General features: G+C 40.6%; 3 protein-coding genes across 3 annotated transcripts; all 3 read left to right on the top strand.

Annotated features, from left to right (window-relative positions):
• Nucleotides 1-47: 47 nt before the first annotated feature.
• Nucleotides 48-10,390, top strand: nmnat3 (nicotinamide nucleotide adenylyltransferase 3). Its single transcript, XM_085388681.1, has 5 exons — nucleotides 48-130; nucleotides 3,097-3,242; nucleotides 5,434-5,617; nucleotides 7,551-7,612; nucleotides 9,857-10,390. The coding sequence occupies exons 2-5, from the start codon at nucleotides 3,131-3,133 to the stop codon at nucleotides 10,270-10,272; spliced, it is 774 nt and encodes a 257-aa protein (XP_085244807.1). The 5' UTR covers nucleotides 48-130; nucleotides 3,097-3,130; the 3' UTR covers nucleotides 10,273-10,390.
• A 2,422-nt stretch (nucleotides 10,391-12,812) lies between these two features.
• rbp1.1 (retinol binding protein 1, cellular, tandem duplicate 1) lies at nucleotides 12,813-16,968 on the top strand. Its single transcript, XM_085388683.1, has 4 exons — nucleotides 12,813-12,973; nucleotides 13,175-13,353; nucleotides 14,014-14,115; nucleotides 16,363-16,968. Exons 1-4 carry the CDS (start codon nucleotides 12,901-12,903, stop codon nucleotides 16,411-16,413), a joined length of 405 nt encoding a protein of 134 aa, XP_085244809.1. The 5' UTR covers nucleotides 12,813-12,900; the 3' UTR covers nucleotides 16,414-16,968.
• Nucleotides 16,969-17,866: 898 nt separating this feature from the next.
• On the top strand, nucleotides 17,867-20,880 carry LOC146648312 (retinol-binding protein 2-like). Its single transcript, XM_085388682.1, has 4 exons — nucleotides 17,867-17,984; nucleotides 19,140-19,318; nucleotides 19,837-19,938; nucleotides 20,745-20,880. The coding sequence occupies exons 1-4, from the start codon at nucleotides 17,888-17,890 to the stop codon at nucleotides 20,796-20,798; spliced, it is 432 nt and encodes a 143-aa protein (XP_085244808.1). The 5' UTR covers nucleotides 17,867-17,887; the 3' UTR covers nucleotides 20,799-20,880.
• Nucleotides 20,881-21,090: the final 210 nt, after the last annotated feature.

Genomic DNA, 21,090 nt, shown 5'->3' with positions numbered 1-21,090 from the left:
ATCCACCAGGGGTCGCACTTCAGCCAGGTTTTATCTGCGGAACCTTCAAACAAGCGCCTCTCCAAACACGGGAAGGGGGGAGTGGTATCAGTGTGACACACTCGCCAAATGTCAACAATGTGAAAAGAAGGTAATGAAACGAACTATCGCTACTGCCTTTAATCACTGTGTGGATTGTATCACGCCTGCTTGACTGTGCTCTGTTTTAACTGATTAATCGCGTTACGCCTGGTTTATTAGTCCGCTAAGCTGGCGACTGTTAGCTGCCTGCTCAATGTCAAGGTGGACTGTCACAGCTTCCTCAAATGTTGATGGCGTTTTGACTTACTTCATTAACTTCATTATGTTACAATCTATGACATATACGTTATTCTGCCTTAAAAACATCATTAGAAACTTAGATTTAAAAAGGGGCGTATTTTGCCTTGCCAGTAGATGTGAGTTGTAGAGTATTCACAGAAAAACACACTTTAGGGTTGGAGTGAGCGTGTGAGATCCTGCTTGCATAGCTTTATTTAAAGTTGATATTGTAGAAATGCGTGCAAGTGTACTAACTGTGAAAAAGAATTTGCCAGATGACCTAGAAGAGTCTGATTACTCTGTCAGAGTGAGGCAGGGTGTAGTAAGTGTCCACATCCAAACTAAAAGCTTTCTGCAAAGAGGAAGTTGTTTCAAAAGCTTCTTTTTCTTTCAACATGGTTGTTGTTCATACGCAAAATTACAATTACTGGTTAAATACATCAATTTATATGGTGCACGTTTAACTAAACGTATCTAAACAAGCTAAACAATCCCTGACATGTCTTAATATAAGCGCAGTAAGGAGAGAACATTTAGAAGAATTGAACATAATTTAGTGAAATAGAGAAATAATTTTGTTTCGCCATTAATTTGCAATTAGAATCAGGTGACCCAGCATGGCAGAAAATAATCCTAGCAGGACACGATTTAGGATAGGACACACCGGATGTGTAGATGCTGGTTGTGGTGAAGATGAGGATGAAGGCTTGGCTGAGTGTCTGAGTGACTTGGGTGAGGTGAGGATGGGTATGAGGTAGGTCGCGTGGAAGTGATGTAAAGAATAGAAGAGCAGCCGAGCACCTAGGAAAGCAGGCAGATGAGTGATTACGGAGCTCATTGCACAGGCTGTACTGTAGTTATAAAATATAAAGTTTATATTATTTTACAGAAAAAAATGTTTGTTTTTTAAACCATCGACACACTATTTTAAAAACAGGCATTTGTATAGTAGATAGTGGAAAAATAAAACACAGGATGTGCCTCAACCTCCTGTGTTTGCATTTTGTATCCCCTACTGCCTCATTTGGCGTCCTCATTGGTGCCCTCCTGGGTACACACAGACCACAGAAGAGGAGAGTGAGAAGAGCAGATGAAGCTAAGACTTTTCTTGGAAGTGAGGGACTGGCTGATAAGTGATGTTGAGCATTTCTGGTTACCTGTGTTTAGCGAGTTTCCATGGAGAGGAATTTTTCTTCTATGTCCCTGCTTGGATACGCAGCGCCTGAGACCGTACTACCTCAGGAGGATTCATCCAGACTGCTGCTGTTTGGCCTTTTCTGGTTTGCACTGAACTGGAGATTGTTATTCATGGATTTATTTGGATTACTGTAATTCATTGTTCACTTGTACTCAAGTCACACTGTTGCTGAACAGCTGTACTGTACCCCATTAAATTCAGAGTATATTTTAAGATTCTGGTTCTGACTTTTAGAGCTCTTCCTGGACAAGCACCAGCTCGCATCAGTAAACATTTACACCCATTCATCCCCAGTGGGTCCCTGAGGTCATGTGATTAGGGCCTAGTTGTTGTGCATCATACAAGGCTGAAAACTAAATGAGATGGAGATTTTGCTACAGTGGCCCCCTAGACAATGGAAATCTTTCCCTCTGACCTGATCTATGGACTCAGTGATCGCCTTCAAGAAACTACTAAAAACTCATCTTTTTAGACTTGCTTTTTTATTTTTATGTATTTTTTTGATCTTTGATCTTTGTCGCAAAAGATGATACAGATAATACATTCTACTGACTTGCTTACTAAAAGTAAAAAATCCACACTCTACTTCACATCTTCAAGCCGTCCTGTGAACAGCTGCTGGAGGCTTTGGCCACCGGGCCTTATGTTTGAAATCTCTGGGCTCAGGAAATCTGTGATTCTAAATTAGGTGTAGATGTGAATGTGAGCGTATCCCTGAAACAAACTGGCAGCCTGTCGAGGCTCCAACCCAACCCTGAATTGGGTAAGCAAAAAAAACAAAAAAAGGATTTTAGTGTTATCACTGACGGTGCGTTTTTGTGTAGGCACAGATAGAGTGGTGCATACCTTTGTGGTATCAGGCAAGCCCAAAATCCAGAAGGATTGCTATTTGCTTCTATGCTGCCAACAACTGTGGCCAGAGGCATTTTGTTGTCTTTGTACATTCATCCTACTCATGTAAGCGCTTCAAACACTCAATCAAGGATAGAGTCATTACTCTTTTCATTGTCAAAGGTTGAGTTCAGTATGACCTCATAAAACCATTTTTTGACCTTTTACTTAAGAATTAATTTCACACAGATGCCTATTAGAATGAAATCCCAAACTAATAACATTTTAGATCTAAATGTTGAGATAAACTACTCACTGAACTTTGGTCAAGAAAGTTAATTTAAAGTGAAATAAATGTTGGCTGGATTCCTGGCAGAGTGAGTTGGCTGAGCAGTGGCTGGTGTTAATTTCCCTTTGGGCTCTTTACACACACAAACACGGACAGTAAAACAAAACTGCACTGTAGCTGTTTACTTCGTCCGGTGCTCAGCCTCAGAAAAACACCGCATCCTTTATTCTTTTCGGTGTTTCTGGAAGTGGATTTGGTGTCCCATTGACAAATTGTTAGAAGATCGGAACCTGAGTTTATTTTTTTCTTCTCTGGGGTTAGACTGTGCTCATCTGTGTGTGTGGTGTTAATCTCTTTTTATATTACATGCAGAGGTTTCCAGAAGAGGACTGTTTCTCATTGCTGTCTTCCTTGAATCTCGTCGTCTTCTGTCCCATCACGTGACTCTGGCTAATACTCTGTTTCACTTTCCTCTAAGGTTCTTTGACTGCGGTGTGAGAGGTTAAACCAAGATGGCCGCCCGCCGTGTCCCACTAGTCTTGTTAGCCTGCGGCTCGTTTAATCCAATCACCAACCAGCACATGAGGCTGTTCGAGCTGGCCAGAGACCACATGCACAGCACAGGTCAGATACAGACAACGCTACATCCCCGTATCATTTGTGTATCGCTGTATCGTTTGACTTTAAAGAAAACCAGCCTCTGTAAGATCTCCTCCATAAAGCCCACTGATTAATAGACTTTGTAGTTACAACTAATCAAGCAATGAGTAATAGTTATCCAGCCTCTCTGAAGGACTTTCAAAGTTTTTCTTTGGACACTGACTGCTTTTTCACTCACTCAGTCCAGTCCCTGTACCTGCCCAATTTCAGAGGAATGTTTTTTGATTGTTAAACCTCTTCACCCAAGAGCCACCCACTCACGTGCCTTTAGGTACGTTGTTAATAGCCTGTTGCAAAACAGATCATTTGTTTTCATTTTCTTAACTGATTCTACAAAGAATGCCAAATGTAACTGTTAGACAGACCTAAAATACTATGTTTGCAACAAGGTGGTTCCCAAAAGAGCAAGTAGCTGTAAAGTTGGCATATGGTGTGTATGGTGTCCTTAAGAAATATGAGGAAACTGGACAAGTGGAGCCCAGACCCACACATGTCAGGCCTAAAAACTACAGCAGATGAACAGTATCTGAAAATCGTGTCCTTAAGGAATAAGTATAGCAGGACCTGAGAGATGCACCTGACCCTTCAGTTGATCCATCTACTGTTCATGATAAAGCCCCATCAGAAATGGTCTCAGCAGAAGGGTGACTGTCAAAAAGTAAAAATTGATGGAATTATAAACATCTGGATAGCGTCTAATTGGCGACCGCTTTGTTTCTTTTTCCCAAAAATCACCGGCAAATCAGTAAAAGCATACCTGCATAGTGAAACACGTTGGAACACTATCAGTCATGGATTGGCCTCCCCAGAGCCCGGACCTCAACGTTACTGAAGCAGTGTGGGATCATCTTGACAGAAAACAGAGCAAAAGTCAGTCAGAATCCAAAGAATAGCTTATAGTTCTTCGGGAAACCAGGAGAACTATTCCTGAAGACTGCTTAAAGAAATTGCAAAGAAACCTGCCTAAGAGAGTTCAGGCTGTGTTGAAGAATAAAAGTGTTCATACGAAACATTGACTCTGAAGCTCATCAGACTTGTACCAACTGTTTGTGCCTAATATGCTGCATTTCCATGTATAATCTATGTATTTCAATAAATCCCTGAAACAATTTCCTAGCAAAATATAAAGGAATGAGGGGTGGCTCAAGACTTTTGCACAGTACTATATATATGTGATGTATTACAACCCAACTATGCCACTTTTCAGAGCTCTTTAAACTAGCTCATTGTTTATCACTTGTGGCCTTTAAATCTACTGTTTGATTGAGTGTCGCCCTGTCATTTGTCTTGTTCCTTGCCGCCGTGGCAACCAATCCCTGATAAAACTCCCTACGACCTTTCTAGCGCTAAAGAGCAGACATGCAAACTTTAAGACTAGCTGGAGAAGAGAGAGCTGAATACCTATGTCAAGTTGCCATAAACACAACTCCAAACGAATGCTAATGTGCTCTGTGTCTGCCGCAAGCAAAATTAGGCTCTTTTTTTTTCCAGCAGGCAATGGAGGTTTTTTGCCCCCTAGTGGCCAAAAAAAAAAAATCAATTGCTGCATCTTTTAAGACCCCAGTATGAAGAATCCCATACAATCATACAAACAATGCTAATATATGGCCGTCTCCGTGATTTGGAGGCTCTTGTGTGGAAAACGCTTAGTCACCCTAAGCTTTATGTTCTGATCTGCTCTGCCACACAATCCCAGCTTCAGCAGACACAGCGTCCTTATATAAATTCAGGACATTTACATCGTAAAGATGCTCTGAACACAGTGCAGCATTTCAACATGCAGGAACATTAATGCTCTTACAGTTTTCCCTTCGACCCCCTTACCTATAAGGCATCAGCTGACTAGCTTGAGGTTGACATTCAGAAATCACAGTAGACGTTTTTCCTCCTGTGTCTGATTGTTTCCAACTTTGTCAGCTAAATAAACACACCTTTTTCTAAAATTGATGACATAGTATGATTTGAGACACCTTGTCACGATCACCCACCTTTCTCACTCCGTTATAAAGAGATTAATTGTCTTATTTGTCCTCAAATGTGAGATCTGATGAACCATTAATTGTATCAACGCCACTATCTCTGTTATACATGACAGCTGCATTTCTTTTTCGCTGTCGTGACCCAGTTAAACTCTGTTAATCTTCTCTCCCCTCAGGCCAGTACCAAGTGGTGGGTGGCATTGTGTCCCCAGTGAGTGACAGCTATGGAAAGCAAGGCCTAGTACTGGCTAAGCATCGTGTTGCTATGGCAGAGCTGGCGCTTCAGAGCTCCAACTGGGTCACAGTTGATGAATGGGAGAGCCAGCAGCCAGACTGGACGGAGACAGTGGTCACTATGAGGTATAAACCATCTTTACTGCTGGAGATTAGTTTTAAAATAAAATTTAAAAAAATCTTGCGATATTGTGCAAGAAAGTGAATGGTTGAAACAGTTTTTCTTTCTCTTTCCTGTCACCCTTTATGAACACACCTCACAGACAATTACATGCACAGTCAGTAAGTCCCTGGCAATTCGATGGTTAATCAGAAACATTGAACTGGTTGAAACATTGTGTTGTGTATTTCCAGTCAAATAATATATCTCCTGTCATAATAACTGCATTCTATAGCTAGAGAGTCTCATATCATGTCATATGTATGATTTTTTTTTTTTAATGTGCAAGAAGATCAGATCATCCTAGTCTTACCAGCAGAGTTCGCAGGGATCCACTGTCCTTTGCTGCCCCTCTGTGAGCCCTTTATCATGCAAGCTTGTGCTGTTTATGTAAGAGTGCCACCAGGTTTCCTGCCTAATTTATGGTTTTAGTCTCTTGGGGGCTGCTAGACTAGACTGGATCCATATCAGGTCTGTTTTTTTTCATGGGGTGAAATTAGGACCACGGGCTGTTAAATTCATTGGCCAACTGGGAACGGTTTAGTGGCAAAAGGCTGCCTGAGCGATGAATATGTTTGAAGAGAGGTGCTGCACTGAGCGAAAGGATAGGAAAGAGGCCCCACTGAGTATTTGCTCGCTCACTAACACACAAGTTAACTGGACAGAATTTTCATATTTATTTGACCCAAGAGAACCATCCATCCATCCATCCATCTGTTCTTTTCTGCTTATCCAATTTAGGATGGGGGAGGGGGGGTGGCGTTAGCCTACCGTAGGTGTGAGCAACTTCTTGACCAGGATTGAGGCTGGTCATCCAAACCAGTTTCATCTTATCTGATGGTGACAGTCCAGATCTTTTCCCAGACTTTGGCAAAGTGCTGTTCCACCTAAATAACTTGTACTTGGGTACAGTTGTTTGAACTGATGCTCTTGAATCTACATTTATGTAGAAATGACTCCTAGAGACCTTCTCAACTTGTGTAAATCTACAACTCTCTTTCATCAATCTTCACTGAATTCATTGGAATTTCCAATTGTTCTGAGTATTGGTTAATCAAATTAGTAAATTAATTAGTTAATCAATAAATCCCATTATGTTTGTAACTAGAAACCAGTTTTAGTCAATTGTGATGACCAACGAGAAGTTAATAGCCCTTGTCAAGTTAATAGACACTGCAAAGCCTTTATTAAATGTATGTATATATTTGAGCCTGTGTGTATAATTTTGACTTTTTGTAGACTAGAGAAAATTCAGAGTTGTGGACCCAGTTCTTGTGTTTTTTAAGTCATTAAAGAAGTATGGTGTACAATCGTTCCACCCTGGTAAAAGAACAGTTCAGAGGAATTATTAAAAGCTCCAAATTACCATGAAATTCATGCCCACAATGAGTGGATAGTAACTTCTGACCACACCTGACACTTATACGCACACGCCCAGTTGTGTCTCATTCTTGCTGTAAGCCATGTTTGCTGATCAAGCCATGAAGTGGACTGTTGTCATGAGTCTGTGAGCAGGCCACGTCACACATTATTCAACGCACGCACACACTTTTACATACAGAACAACTTTAAGAAGCTTTGAAAACAGTGAAGGTTTTCATCTCTTTTAAAGGCTTTTCTATAAGTCGTGGCTATTTTTCCTTTTTCTAATCACTTCAGTAAAGCTTTATTGACATGTTTAGACTGAACAGTGGATTACCTCAGCACATGCATGAACAGTAAGTTACTGCACAAAGCAGGAATGATGCACTGCACATGATCAAAACAACAGAAAAACTGAGGACAAAGAGGAAATGGTTGGATTCACAAACACAAATGAAAGAAAACTGCATGTATTACCACATAACTGTTTAAAAAACAAAGTATCAGTATCTTTTCTTTTTTTCCTTTGGTTGTCAGGTATCATTACAGGCGTATTCTGAAGGAGTATGAGCGGAGCGTGGGAATGCACAACAACTCGAGTAAGAGTCTCTTTTTGTTCAGCTTAGAAACTCTTGACTACAGAGTGTTATCAGGATTTTTAGAGGTATTTATATGATGTTTTTATTATCACAAAACATGCACATTTTAAAGACAGCCGCAGAAAATGAAATCTTGTCCCTTTATGGCTCCTCACTCTACAGTGAAAATAGCATGAGAAAAAGCTGTTTTTATGGGCCAGCATGGCTGCCCAAGTCAAGTATGTGGTACGACTCTTGTTTGTGCTGTTGTTGGTCAGTCAACCAGCTGCAGAGAAGAGCAGGTGCACAGTCGAGGTCTTGGAGGACTGCACAGGAGCGCATCTCAGATCTCTTCCCCCCTCTTTCCGACTGAAATCTTGTGTGTGGACTAACACATTTGTGGGACCATAAAACCAACATAACGTGTTCCCCGTAGGTTGAGCATGCAACCTCTTCAACCTCTGGTAGACTACTTTCAGTTCCAATACATTTGCATGGGTCACCTGGTGGGAGGCAGCCTGTTCTCCAGACAGTGAGGTCCCATTTGGACTAAGTGTTGTCACTCTCAGACAGACAGTCAAGCATTTGCATATAATTACCACGTAATTTAGTCTACATCAATGAGTACGACTTGTCTGCAACACTCTTCGCAATAGGGGACTCGATTTGATGGTTGTATTGTGGTTATTTTCCTATGTCATTTTGCAGTTAGATTGCCATCGGGCAGCAACTGGGGAGGGGTTCAGCTCGATTAAGTCCTTGCATGTGAGAAAGCTACTATTGCTCCTTCATTCAAGACTTTTCTAAATGAATTTGTGTTTAATTGGATTTTTTGTGTATGCGGATTGGTGATTTTTGGCGATTTATCACAGTTAACTGCCAAATTGTCAAAATAGATTGCATCTAATTGTGAACTTGGGCCCATCCAGTTACAAACGGATAGCAGTCTTATTGCTGTTTTATTGCCGTCTTGACGAACCAAAGTTGCTTTGAAAGATGGCAGTAGACTGTGAGTAGTTGCAGACCTGGTCCTCGTCTTCAGGGCAACCAAGATCACAAGTTCATTGCACCTAACTGCAATAAATCTGGCCATGCTGCATTCTCCCACTACTGTTTTCACTAGTGTTGCTGTAGTATTAATGATTCGTAGACTCTTCCACCGTCAGCTCAAAGTGAAACTTGTAGTATTTTTGAAGAGTGAAACATTCATGTCAGCCCTCTGCGTCAGCTGGGCTTTGTGTTCTTCTGTTAAACAGGAAGATGTTGAATTTTTTATTGTCAGTCTGTTAGTATGCTGACTTTGCTTAGAAATGGAGAGATAGATAGATAGATAGATAGATAGATAGATAGATCTTATAAATGAAAGCTAGCCAATTAGAATTCTTAGCCCATTTTCATAGATTAACTTTGATTTATAACGGTGCATTTACAGGGATGCCTTCTGGGGTTTACTGCTTTTGCACACCGCTTTATATAAAGATGACACATTTTGTGAGAAACGAAAAATAAAAATGAACACAGAAACTCGTGATATCTAATAGAAAAAAAGCCTGCTGCTTCAGTCTCCTTTTTATTGCAGTTTATCGGGGTTATGTAAACCTTCTAAGTTTTTAATGTGAAAGCTGAATTCCTAGAATAATTAGTCTTGTTATAATTTTCTTAAGCCTCGAGCGATATGAATATCTAAGTTGTGTAATTTGTGGAACAAGTCCGTTTTAGTCATGTTGTGCATTTTATTTGCCCTGTCCAGGCGCAAAATGTTCACTTTCTTTTTCTTTGATATTCACATCACTGGTGCCTTCAATTTTTACATTTTGCTTCCTATTAGTGTGTGGACTCTTCGAGGAGGCAGTTCAGTAAAGTACTTTTTTTTTTTCTTTTTTTAAGCTTGGTTGTGGACTAGGCAGTTGGCAGGAACCCACTGAACTCTGTCCCTGTATTCAAAAAGAGGAGCACATGAGGATTGTGTCACTCTTTGCTGTTGTGATTGCTCAGAAAGAGGACTGGCATATCCAGCTGCAGGACAACATATTACCAATAGTGCTGGAAGATGATTAAAATTGTGTAGATGGATATAAAAACAATGAATTTGGAGGGGTTGAAATAGACCCTTGCATATTTTAAGCCATCTCTGGAGGGAAAATAAACTAAGTTTGTTATATTTGTCACACCGTGTTTTATCGTTGTTTTTGTTTTATCATTAAAAACTGGTTAGAAAGTGTGTAAATAGTCATCTTCTCTGTTTTATTCTGCCACCCCACTCAGATCTGTCTCCCCAGCTGAAGCTTCTGTGTGGTGCAGATTTCCTAGACACCTTCAAGATCCCCGGCTTGTGGCGGGACGACCACGTCGAGGAGCTGGTCGGGCATTTTGGCCTCGTCTGCGTCAGTCGAGGGGAGCTGCAGCCCGAGCGGGCCGTGCACGAGTCGGACCTGCTGTCCTACCGCAGGCACAACATTTTCCACGTGAGGGAGTGGGTGAAGAACGAGACGAGCGCCACGGAGGTCCGCCGGGCACTGAGACGGGGTCTGAGTGTGAAGTACTTGCTTCCAGACTCTGTGATAGAATATATTCACCGGCACAACCTTTACACAGAAGACAGCGAGATGAGAAATAAGAGCGCGGTGCTGAGGCCGCTCGTTAAGCAGGCACAAGAGCCGGTAAAGAGTCTAGACGACTGATGGAGCCCTCGAAGGGTGAATTCACTCACAGATGAGTGCTTGTCTTCAGGGAATGGAGGCTCTGTTGGCCTAAGTGTGTTTTCCAGGCATCACTTTAACTTTTTTTCTTTTTTTTAGTAAGAAGCATCCAAACACAGACATGGTGTTTTCAGAAGTGATGCAAATACTGAGCCACATCTTCATCCTACATTTTTTCCTAGAGATTTTTCACCATTCAGTGTTTTTACTCATTGGACTTGATGGCAGTTCTATTCATTCAAATAAATATTTTTTGTATTCCCTCATGACTATTTTATTTTTCTATGCTTTCGTCAGCCCAAGTCCCACAAACACACACGCGACAAAAAAAGGCTGTAAAATGACTGCTGGGGTTTTTATTTATTTAAAACATTTAAAAAGACTTTTATATTGAAGTCTTATTTCCCATCTATGTGCCAGATGTTTATATAGTTCACAAACATTTGTTGACATAGAGACAGATACACTCACTTTAACAAAGAAAGTCAAGACAATTCAATTATATGAAAAAAAAAAAAAATTTTAAACGCAAGTTCAGACACAAAAGAAAAGAAATCATGAATAAAGTATGATGTGCATCACATATCACAAGAATACACTTTGATTCACGGCTGTTCAGCTGCTCATTAATGTAAATATCTTATTACACGACAGCTACATGATGCATTTAGGCATGTAGAATAAGACGTGTAAGAACATCTTCATTGATCCCAGAGGGAAATTCGCATGTCTGCGTTGGCTCGTCTGCTATTTGTATGAGAATTGAAAAGCCTGTTGGCTGTGGGTGCGAATGACTTTATCTATTTTACATTGAAGGGAGAGGAATCTTTTTTTCCACAGAGATGTTGTAAAGTGGCCGATCAGAGTTGTTGAGAATGGCTTCTAAGATCTTTAGTTTGCATCTTTCCAACCATCTCAAGTGGCTCCAGTTACACAGACAGCTTTTCTCACCAGTTTTTCCAGTCTCCTTGCATCCTGATGCATCCGTCCTTTCTTGTATGAACAGTTCAGGCTGGTGGAGGTGGTGTAATTGTGCCAGCGATATTTTCTTGGCACACTTTAGGCCCCTCAGTACCAACTGAGCATCATTTAAATGCAACAGCCTACCTGAATATTGCTGCTGCCCATGTCCATCCCTTTATAACCACAGTACACCTATTTTCTACTGGCTGCTTCCAGCAGGATAACCCACCATGTCACAAAGCTCAAATCATTTCAGACTGGTTTCTTGAACGTGAAAATAAGTTCACTGTGCTCAAACAACCTCCACAGTCACCAGATCTCAATCCAATAGAGCACCGTTGAGATGTGGTGGAACTGAAGATTGACATTATTGATGTGCAGCCAGCAAAGCTGTGTGATGCTTTCATGTCAATATGAAACAAAGTCTCTGAGGTGTCCAGCACCTTGTTTAATCTGTGCCATGAAGAATTAAGGCAGCTCTGATGGCAAAAAGGAGGTCCAGAGCTGTACTAGTAAGCTAATAAATGCTTAATAAAGTGGCCAGTGAGTGTACATCTTAGTTGCTAGGCTTCCAGGTAAGTAGACTTGAATCTGCATCTTTTCTCTTCTTCTTTGATTCGTATTTCTTATGTGAGTGTCACTGTGGGTGTTTCTACCCAGCAGCTGCCTCTCCTAACAACAGCGATTCCTTCTTGGCTCTATTCATTTTCACCATTGTCATCCACACACTGTGTCTGTGAGGCCCGCGTTTCTTCCACCAAAGGATTTAAAGTAATCCTGACAGTTGCTCGGTTACGGGAGGTGTTTTCTCACTGAGACCAATGGCTGAAAGCGCTGCTATTCCATTGATACTAAATAGTGGCGATTATGATGATGGTGTGTGTCTTTGCCTGTCTTTCAGTCAGCAAAGGATTTAGGCGGTGTGTTGGCTGCAGCGCGCTGCCCAAAAGAGAGATTATCAAATTAATTGAGTTATTTAGGCGAGACAGAAGATGTGACAGACATATTGTGCCACAGATAATTGTTTGAGTTGGATCATTTTAAGCTCAGGTGATTCTGCTTTTGTGCTGTGAATATTATCCTCTTAGCATGCTCCATTCAGCCATTTTCACTTGCTCTCTGAGTGATTTCTTTTGTACTCATTTAGTCTGACTGTCGATGGCTCCGATATTTAATTTAAAAAAAAAAGAAAAAAAATGATTCAAACATCATTGAAGCAGGCCTCATTTTATACAAAAGAATCAGCTTTCAGGCCAAATCTGACACACGTGGCTTCATAAATAAACAGGCCTGTGTCAATTAATAGAGAAGGCGTATTGATCCTAATCCCACCTAAACATATAAGCATTCTCCAACATAAGGCACACAAGTGTTTACATGCATACCGCTGGTTCCCAGCACAGTAAAAGCGTGGTGAGGATTGAGAGATTACGTGGTGTTGGCATTGGGAGGGAAGTGGGAGGTGCCAGTAAGATTTTCCGTTAAAAAAAAGAAAAGAAGTGAAACCCAGCAGGGTAATCGGATTAAAATGAGTTTGGTTCAAATTGGGGCTTTTGAGAGTATTTTCTGCACTCCATCCCCAGCAGATGTCCACAACAGACATCCTCATTCTCTGGAAGTGAAGAAACCAGCAGAGGAACAGCCAACATGGTCCCTAATCTGACCGGATATTGGAAAATGATTTCCAATGATAACTTCGAGGAGTATCTGAAAGCTCTGGGTGAGTTTATTAGTTCAGCAGGGAGTCAAGCCCAGAGAAGGAAGGCACAGATCACAAATGTACAGCTCGAAAAAGCAATGATGACATTATAAACCTGATCTTTACACAATCTGAGGCAATTCTTTGTACGTCCATATATGCATAAAACCTCACTGCTTCTTTGTTTTCAATTCATTTTCTGTCACCTTGCTCACGGGCCAGATGTAAACATTGCCATCAGGAAAATTGCCACCTTGCTGAAGCCTGACAAGGACATCGTTCACGAGGGCGACCACATAATCATCAAGACTCTCAGCACCTTCAAAAACTACAACATGGATTTCTACGTGGGCCAAGAGTTTGAGGAGGATCTGTCTGGAGTGGACGACAGGAAATGCATGGTAAGATTTTTTACTTTTTGTACTTAAATGCATCTGTAGTTAGGAACCTGCTGAGACTTTAGCTAAACATCACAGATGAACCACACTGCTGCCAGGTGTTGGGATCTTGGGCAGTGACACACAGGAGTGCAGATTCTGTGGGCGTGTAAACGATTTCCACCCTTCAGCATAATGAGCACATGGTGTTGCAAGAACTGGTTGTTTTATACAATAGCAGAAAAAACATCTACCCACTCATAAAAGTTTCCTCCAACTTTTTACAAACTCTTATAAATTGTTGTAAAAAGGAACAATGTCAAAAGCTGCATGGAAAGAACTGGTCGAGGATAGAACTCATATTTAATCAGATTATGTCACTGACTGCTGAATAGGATCACAGATTATTTGTGGTCCCCATCGAAAGCCCTTTTTTTGTATGCTTATAGGGTGATTTTAGTTAAGCCTTAAGCTGTTTGGAGTGCCGCTAAGAGGGAAATTCACATGTTTGTGTGTAAAGATCTATCTGAATAATTATGGAAAATGGTGAGAACTGGGTCACTCATTCAGCTTATTGTATTCTGCATACTAAAATCAATATGCTCTGTTTTAAGAGTAGTAAGAGATCCTTCCCTGATGCCTCGTGCTTTTTTCACTCTCTCTCTGTCTTGTGATGTTTTGCAGACCACCATCACCTGGGAGGGGGACAGGCTGGTGTGTGTGCAGAAGGGAGAGATCGAAGGGAGAGGCTGGACCCACTGGGTGGAGGGAGATGAGCTTCATCTGGTAAGAAAACATCAGTCCCTGCCATGAATATTAATGCATTCAATTTAGACACTTTAATCCAAATCCAGAATGCCTCTCAGCGCTGTATGTGAAGAGCATTGATTTTTATGTGGGCATGAATTAACTACCAGCTCAAGCTGCAGTAACATTACAGTCTGTATGGAGGATTTCTGACAGTTACACAACTGACTCACAGCCAAATAATTATTTCCACTTAATTAAATAGCTCTGCTCACATATTTGATTCCCAAGTGTTCCCTCCAGATGCAAACTGCATGATTTAAAAAAAAAAAAAAGTGCATACTGTGAAATTAAAAGCCATCCAAATTCTTCTACTCTTGTAGTTGGCACCTCTGTCAGTCATTAGGAGCAGAGCCTTCGAGTTAGCCAACAAATGCATCATAAATGTTTTTATAAAATCTGTTAAAGCGCATTTGCATCTGAAAATACATTAACGCAATAAGTAGCCCATTAGTGTTTTCATTAGCACAGCATTATCAGATTTTCCTGTGTATGATTACGGCCATCAAAGCTAAACAAAAAATAATCTGCCAAGTTATTTGGTTTAAGTGATGCTAGCAGATGTTTTCAATCAGCTTGCCTGAAATTAGTTACAGTATTAGTGGAGAGATCCCCAGAGCCGGTTTGAGTGTAGAGCAACAGAGACCCCTGGTGGCTGACACATGAACTGCAACTGGAAATGTGTATTAATTCAGTGTAAAGAGGGGCGACTTTTTTCAGGTCATTTGAAGGATTCAGTGTTCTTTTGTGGGTCAATAAGATTTACCCATGTCTTTGGGAAAATAAATAATCAGCGATCAATAAAATAAAACAACATCAGTGATCTCTGTGTTACAAGGTTGAACGGACACAAACCAACAATCTTGTCGTGATTAAAGAGACTGTTAGGTATTTTAGTACCATGGTAGCATTTACTGGATATTGTTTTATAGTGACATTATACAGGAAAACTCTGTCATTCAATAAGGCCCCTTTGTTTTAGTTATTTTTCTCTTTGACCCAAGAATTGATGTGTGAGAATCACAGGCTGGTACAAGGTTGAAATACCACAGAGATCACTCCCTCAGCTAGATTAGTTTCTTAATCTTTTAGACGCCTGTTGAAGGCCAAATGGTTTGTTTCAGATTTCACTAATGAAAGAACTCTTTGTTTTGTGCCTTGAAAATATGTCGCTGAGATAATCACAATTGTAGCTGAACTGATAAACTACACAAAGGATGCTTCTTCACCCATGGGCAGGAAGACGCTGCCTTATCTTGGTCTGTACTGGTTTAAACTGATAATCTGCTGTCTCATGAATTTTACCCTCTATATAAACTGTTATACTTGTGAATAAAGTTGAGTCAATTTGGGAAGACAATCTGAAGCAGTCTCTGTTTTCTTGTTCTCCCAAGCTGCTCCCGAGCTCGTACTAACACGCTGAATGGCATGCTTGAATATTACTTGAGAATATATTTGACTGTGTTACAGACTAAGGGACATTCTCTGCTGATAGGTGAAGGTACATTCTCTGCTGATAGACGTCCACGCCTCGAAGGAAGTCGATCCACGGATTAGGCCTTGGAAACCGTTTCCTTCAGAGACCGCTTTGTTCTTCTCGTTTATATCTTGCAATAGTCCACAGTGCTGCCATATTTCATGTTTACGTGCTTATCTTGGCAGAACTTGATAGGTCTTTTTAAAATGAAATAAACTACAGGGTATTATTTTTCTTTTACTTTTAAAGCTTGAACATCTTTTTTCCTTGTTTTTTTTTTTTTTCTTTTAAATTTTAATTTTTTTAGGGCGGCGTGTAGTAGTGCAGTGGTTAGCAGTGATGCCTCATGGTCCTGGGTTTGAATCCACCGGCCTGCAGGGACCTTTCTGTGTGGAGTTTTTTCACATTCTCCCTGTACCTGCATGGGTTCTTACCTGCGTCTTCCCACAGTCCAGAGACATGCATGTTATTTTAACTGGTGATTCTAAATCGGCCACAGGGTTCAATGTGACCTTGAATGCCAGTGTTTGTGATAGCTCTGATGTTTTTAGCCCCTCCCCCCTTTCTAACTACAAGTTGGTAATTTTTTGTATCACTTTTTATGATTAAAGTAAACGCCACTTACTTCTGGTTAATGATGACACTAATCCTTGTCCATCTACTGCTTAGAGGTTCTCATTGGTCAGCATTACTTTCTGAGTCTCTCACATGTCTGAATAAACATATCAAACATGTATTTTTCTCTCCAGGAGCTGAGAGCTGCAGGAGTTGTTTCCAAGCAGGTCTTCAAGAAGACTTAAAGCAGCTTTCAGTGAACAGTCTGGTGCCTGCACCAAAAACTGGCTCAGAGAGACACATCAGGAACAACCTCTTCCTCTAACATACAGTCCGACTTTCCTTTTATCCCTCCAGCCTGTCCGTGTGTTCATGTTACTGTAGTGAATTCACCAAACACACGTTTCTGTTCCATCATGCTGTTGCCTTACTTTGCCAAAGGAATTTCTTTGTAGCACAAATGGGCAAGTTGACATATAACACCACAAAATCCAATACTGTGTATTTGTTTCAAGGTGGGTGCTTTGATTAGCAGGTTTAGATGTGCTGGACGCATGCGTAAGTGCCATAGCTGTAGCTGATCTGATGGGCGAGCCAGCTGGGAATGTTGTGGATGCAGTGAAGAGAAATGTATTGACTTAGTTTTGTAAATGATTACAACTGAAGGACGATGGTAAGAGCAGAACTTGGCTGAGATGCTCAGTCTCCAGAATAAAAATGTTACATGTATTTGTCCCAGTTCCTTTAAGACTGTGGCTGTGAATGTTGAATCAATCAATAAATGAAGCCGTTCTAAACCATCCAGTGTATCAGAAGCTCTTTTGAGATGAAAATACCTCTCTTCCCATGTGAGAGAAATCTCTTTGCTTCCTCTTGCGAATGAACCAAACAGCTCAGGTCACATTTAGCTTTGAATCACTTAATCTGTCACCTCGCTTTGTGCCATGTCATTACCAATTGGGCATAATCTATACGTGCTGTGCAACTCACTTGCTCATTCTTCGCTGCTGCTTCAGATTGTGCTGCTCTTTTGACTCCTTCCTGCTGCTTGTTGTGCATTCACACACAGGCACCTCGCCAGCGTATACCTGCAAGCTCTGTTGACTTATCATTCCTCAGAGGAGCTGTTATTGATTTATGTCCTCTTGCTTTGGGTGGTTTAAAAAAAGTTCTTTTATGAAGGAGTGAGGTGTCGATACAAAACCAGAGAAGCGTGTTTATTCTCAATAAATTTGTTGGTCATCGGCTGAAGGTGGGCTCTTTTTAAGTCTGCGTTTCAGTTATAGGTGCCTCAATGTGATTATACTGTAGCATTAAACCTTCTGGAGGGGATCTCTGGAAAACAAAAAGGTTGGGTTGAACTTTATTAACCTTCAAACCTGTTCAAAGTTCAAATGCTCTGGTTGAGTTTGCCATTGAAACAGACCAAACAGTGTTAGCACTGAAAACAGAATAGCCTCTCCTGGCTACACATGTGCATTGAGAGCGATGGTGATGGTACACTTTAACGTGGATGCCCACAGATGTGCCTGTGATAACCTCCGTCAGTGACCGCAGAAAGCACGTCCTCCCCCTCAGAAATAACTGCCACTGCCAATCCTCTTTAAGCTATAAACTCACTTATCAGTTGCACTCTGCCCCCGTGCCCCCCACTCATATAAAAGCAACACAGCATTAGGACACCCTGCCTCTTCCCCACTCCCTACACTCTTCAGTCACATGCCAGCTTCACCAGCTGCAGCCATGCCAGCAGACTTTAGTGGAAAATGGATACTGGAATCCAGTGAGAAATTTGAGGATTACTTGAAAGTACTGAGTAAGAAAACTTACATCCTGATATGTTCAATTTTAGACTAAAATGTCTTAGTTATATGATTAAAGAAAGATTAAAAGATTTGAATACTTTTAATCTTTTTCTTAACAGAACAACCGTCTAATTTTGAGCTACTTACTACAGATTCTTGTTGAGTAAAACTGAGTGTGATTATACATCATACATACATATTATGCTGTGAAAAAGTATTTGCCCCCTTCCTGATTTCTTAAATTGTTGCCTAGTTGTCACACTTAGATGTTTCAGATCATCAATGAATAATTAATATTAGACAAAGGTAACATGAGTAAAAATGAAATCCAGTTTTTAAAAAATGATCTTATCTATTAAGGGAAAAACAGTCATCCAAACATGTTAAAAAGTAATTGCCCCTTAAGTCTAATAAATGGTTGTGCCACGCTTGGCAGCAAGTACAGAATTAATGCAATAGCTGGCAAAGACTCTTCACATCCCTGTGGAGGAATTTTAGCCCGCTCTTCTTTGCAGAATTGTTTAAATTCAGCTACCCTGGAGGATTTTCAAGCATGAATGGCCTGTTTGGCACGTTCAGAGGTGGACTTACTGGTATGTTTCAGATCATTACCTACTGCATAACCCAAGTGCTCTTGAGCTTCAGGACACAAACTAATGGTCAGATATTCAGGAGTTTCTGGTAGAGAGCAGAATTCGTGGTTTTATAATTTAAAACATGGTTTTTATCAGCGTCCAAGTCCTGAAGCAGCAAAGCAGCCACCGACCATCACACTACCACCACCATGTTTAACTGTTGGTTTGTTGTACTTTCAATACAATGCTGTGTTAGTTTTATTCCAAATGTAACAAGACTAAAACCTTCCCAAAAAATTTAATTTAACATAGGACCAGCTTTGATCCTTATCCTCTTTCTTCATCATTCAGAAACAGCATTTTGCATTTATTCAGGTTTTCTTTGTCTATGATCTGAAACAAGTGTGAAAAATATGGAAAAAATAAGAAATCAGGAAGAGGGCAAATACTTTTTCACATCACCGCAACATATAAAATCACAGCTAGCTATATTACTAATATGTAACTAAGGAGTTACCACAGTTCATCCGCACTTCATCATCTGTTCCTCTTCAGATACAGCCTGAACAATCTTCTGTAATCTGCTCCTAGATATTGACTTTGCTACAAGGAAAATTGCCATCTCCCTATCTCAGACCAAAGTGGTTTTCCAAGATGGGGACAAGTTTGACTTCAAAACACTGAGCACCTTTAGGAATTATGAGCTGGCCTTCACTGTAGGGGTGGAGTTTGATGAGTACACCAAGGGACTAGACAACAGAAATGTCAAGGTAAGATAACCACTGGAGTCCAGATGTGATAAGTCAGTCCTTGCCCATGTGTGTCCAGGGTACCTGAAGCAAAAGGTTCTTAAAAAAATGAATCCATCTTTCATGGTAAATGGTAAATGGCCTGTATTTGTATAGCGCTTTTCTAGTCCCTAAGGACCCCAAAGCGCTTTACACAACCTGTCATCCACCCATTCACACACACATTCACACACGCTGATGATTCATTTCATATATCTGTAATTAGTATTCAGTCCTGTATATTTCAGACTGATTTATAAGCTAATGCTTTAATGTTTTAAAAAACGAGCAAATAGGCCTATGATAAGTCAGTGCTAAAAAACTAGCATAAAAGCAAGGATAAGCTGGTTAGTGTTCATTAGCCTTCGGGTTATAAATCCGAGCATGTGAGCAGCAGTGATATAAGCTTATCTGAACATGAAATTCCTTATCACAATGTTCAGACAAAATTACATTACGGCAGCTAAAAACTGGCTTAACTGTTTAACTGTTGTCTTCAGAGTCTGGTGAAGTGGGATGGGGACAAGCTTGTGTGCACTCAGAAAGGCGAGAAGGCCAACCGTGGCTGGAAGCACTGGACTGAAGGAGACAAACTCTACCTGGTGGGCTAACAGTGCTTCTGATATTTAGATTTTTCTTTTCTTTTTCTTTTTTGAAAGATTTGAGACTGAGCGTGTGCTGAATGATAATAAAGAAATGTGTCCCATTAATGCAGAGCTTCCCAAAGTGTGGGGCCCGCCCCCTAGGTCGGGCACAGAGCCATTGCAGGGGGGGCGTGGTATGAAAAGGGAAAAGAAAACCCAAAAACGCTTGGACACTGCTAGCACGGGGCGCCCACTCAAACGCAAAGCACGGGATGAAGCATAGTTATATATGTTTCCAAACCAACTTCATTCTAAGCCAAAGACTAGAAAATATGATGAAGCATATCCTCCCTTTGGTTTCACTTGCACAAGTGCCGAGGTAGGTCTCCCTTGCAGAATTGGTTTTTCCTTCGTCGGGAGCAGCGCTGGGCTCTTCAAATCACGGACAAACAGTATCCCACATTCTTGATTTTTAGTTCACAAACACTTGTTGTAATGACTAACTACTCCTGACATTTTGGAGATGTTAGCTCTTTATACAGTAAAGTTACAGCGGGATACAAATAATATCCTGCCACAATTTGTTCCCCCTGTTCAAATCACGGGCAAACAGTATCCCACAGTTGTTTATGTTTTTAAAACCATTTTGCTTGTAAAACAAAGAGGGCCCTAGCAAAAAAAAAGTTTGGGAACCACTGCATTAGTGGGAGGTGTTGCATAATCAGGATATGACTGTTAAGTATAAAATGGCCAGCTATAACATTGCTTAATGTTCTTTTGATCCCTCTGCTGAATAACATTAAGAGATTTTTCTTCCTCCACAGGAGCTGACATGTGAAAGTGTAGTTTGTCGTCAGGTGTTCAAGAAAAAAGAATAATAAAGTCAATGCTTCTAAATGAACGTGACATGTTTTGTTAAATATATGAGCAGAATGAATTGATGAATAAAGATGCTTTGAGAACCATATTGTATCTATCTATCTATCTATCTATCTATCTATCTATCTATCTATCTATCTATCTATCTATCTATCTATCTATCTATCTATCTATCTATCTATCTAACAACAGACAATGATGTGATAGTAATGGAGAAAAAATAACATATTTTTACATTTTTATTATAAAACGGACATAAGACTGAGCTGACAACAAGGTTAGGACAATTTT

Source organism: Rhamphochromis longiceps, linkage group LG18, assembly GCF_057381845.1.
Source record: "Rhamphochromis longiceps isolate RC_006_pf linkage group LG18, R_longiceps_female_GT1.1, whole genome shotgun sequence".
NCBI classification, from domain to species: Eukaryota; Metazoa; Chordata; class Actinopteri; order Cichliformes; family Cichlidae; genus Rhamphochromis; species Rhamphochromis longiceps.
The sequence above is the reverse complement of the archived record's forward strand: the minus strand, read 5'-3'. Positions and strand labels throughout refer to the sequence as shown.

Excerpts from the sequence above, each read along its gene's own strand:
- nmnat3 (XM_085388681.1), top strand. The coding sequence starts at position 3,131 with ATGGCCGCCCGCCGTGTCCCACTAGTCTTGTTAGCCTGCGGCTCGTTT. Across the intron at positions 5,618-7,550 it reads GAGACAGTGGTCACTATGAG|GTATCATTACAGGCGTATTC; the intron begins GTATAAACCATC and ends TTTGGTTGTCAG. Across the intron at positions 7,613-9,856 it reads GGGAATGCACAACAACTCGA|ATCTGTCTCCCCAGCTGAAG; the intron begins GTAAGAGTCTCT and ends CACCCCACTCAG.
- LOC146648312 (XM_085388682.1), top strand. The coding sequence starts at position 17,888 with ATGCCAGCTTCACCAGCTGCAGCCATGCCAGCAGACTTTAGTGGAAAA. Across the intron at positions 19,319-19,836 it reads TAGACAACAGAAATGTCAAG|AGTCTGGTGAAGTGGGATGG; the intron begins GTAAGATAACCA and ends TGTTGTCTTCAG. Across the intron at positions 19,939-20,744 it reads AAGGAGACAAACTCTACCTG|GAGCTGACATGTGAAAGTGT; the intron begins GTGGGCTAACAG and ends CTTCCTCCACAG.
- rbp1.1 (XM_085388683.1), top strand. The coding sequence starts at position 12,901 with ATGGTCCCTAATCTGACCGGATATTGGAAAATGATTTCCAATGATAAC. Across the intron at positions 12,974-13,174 it reads GGAGTATCTGAAAGCTCTGG|ATGTAAACATTGCCATCAGG; the intron begins GTGAGTTTATTA and ends CTCACGGGCCAG. Across the intron at positions 13,354-14,013 it reads TGGACGACAGGAAATGCATG|ACCACCATCACCTGGGAGGG; the intron begins GTAAGATTTTTT and ends GATGTTTTGCAG.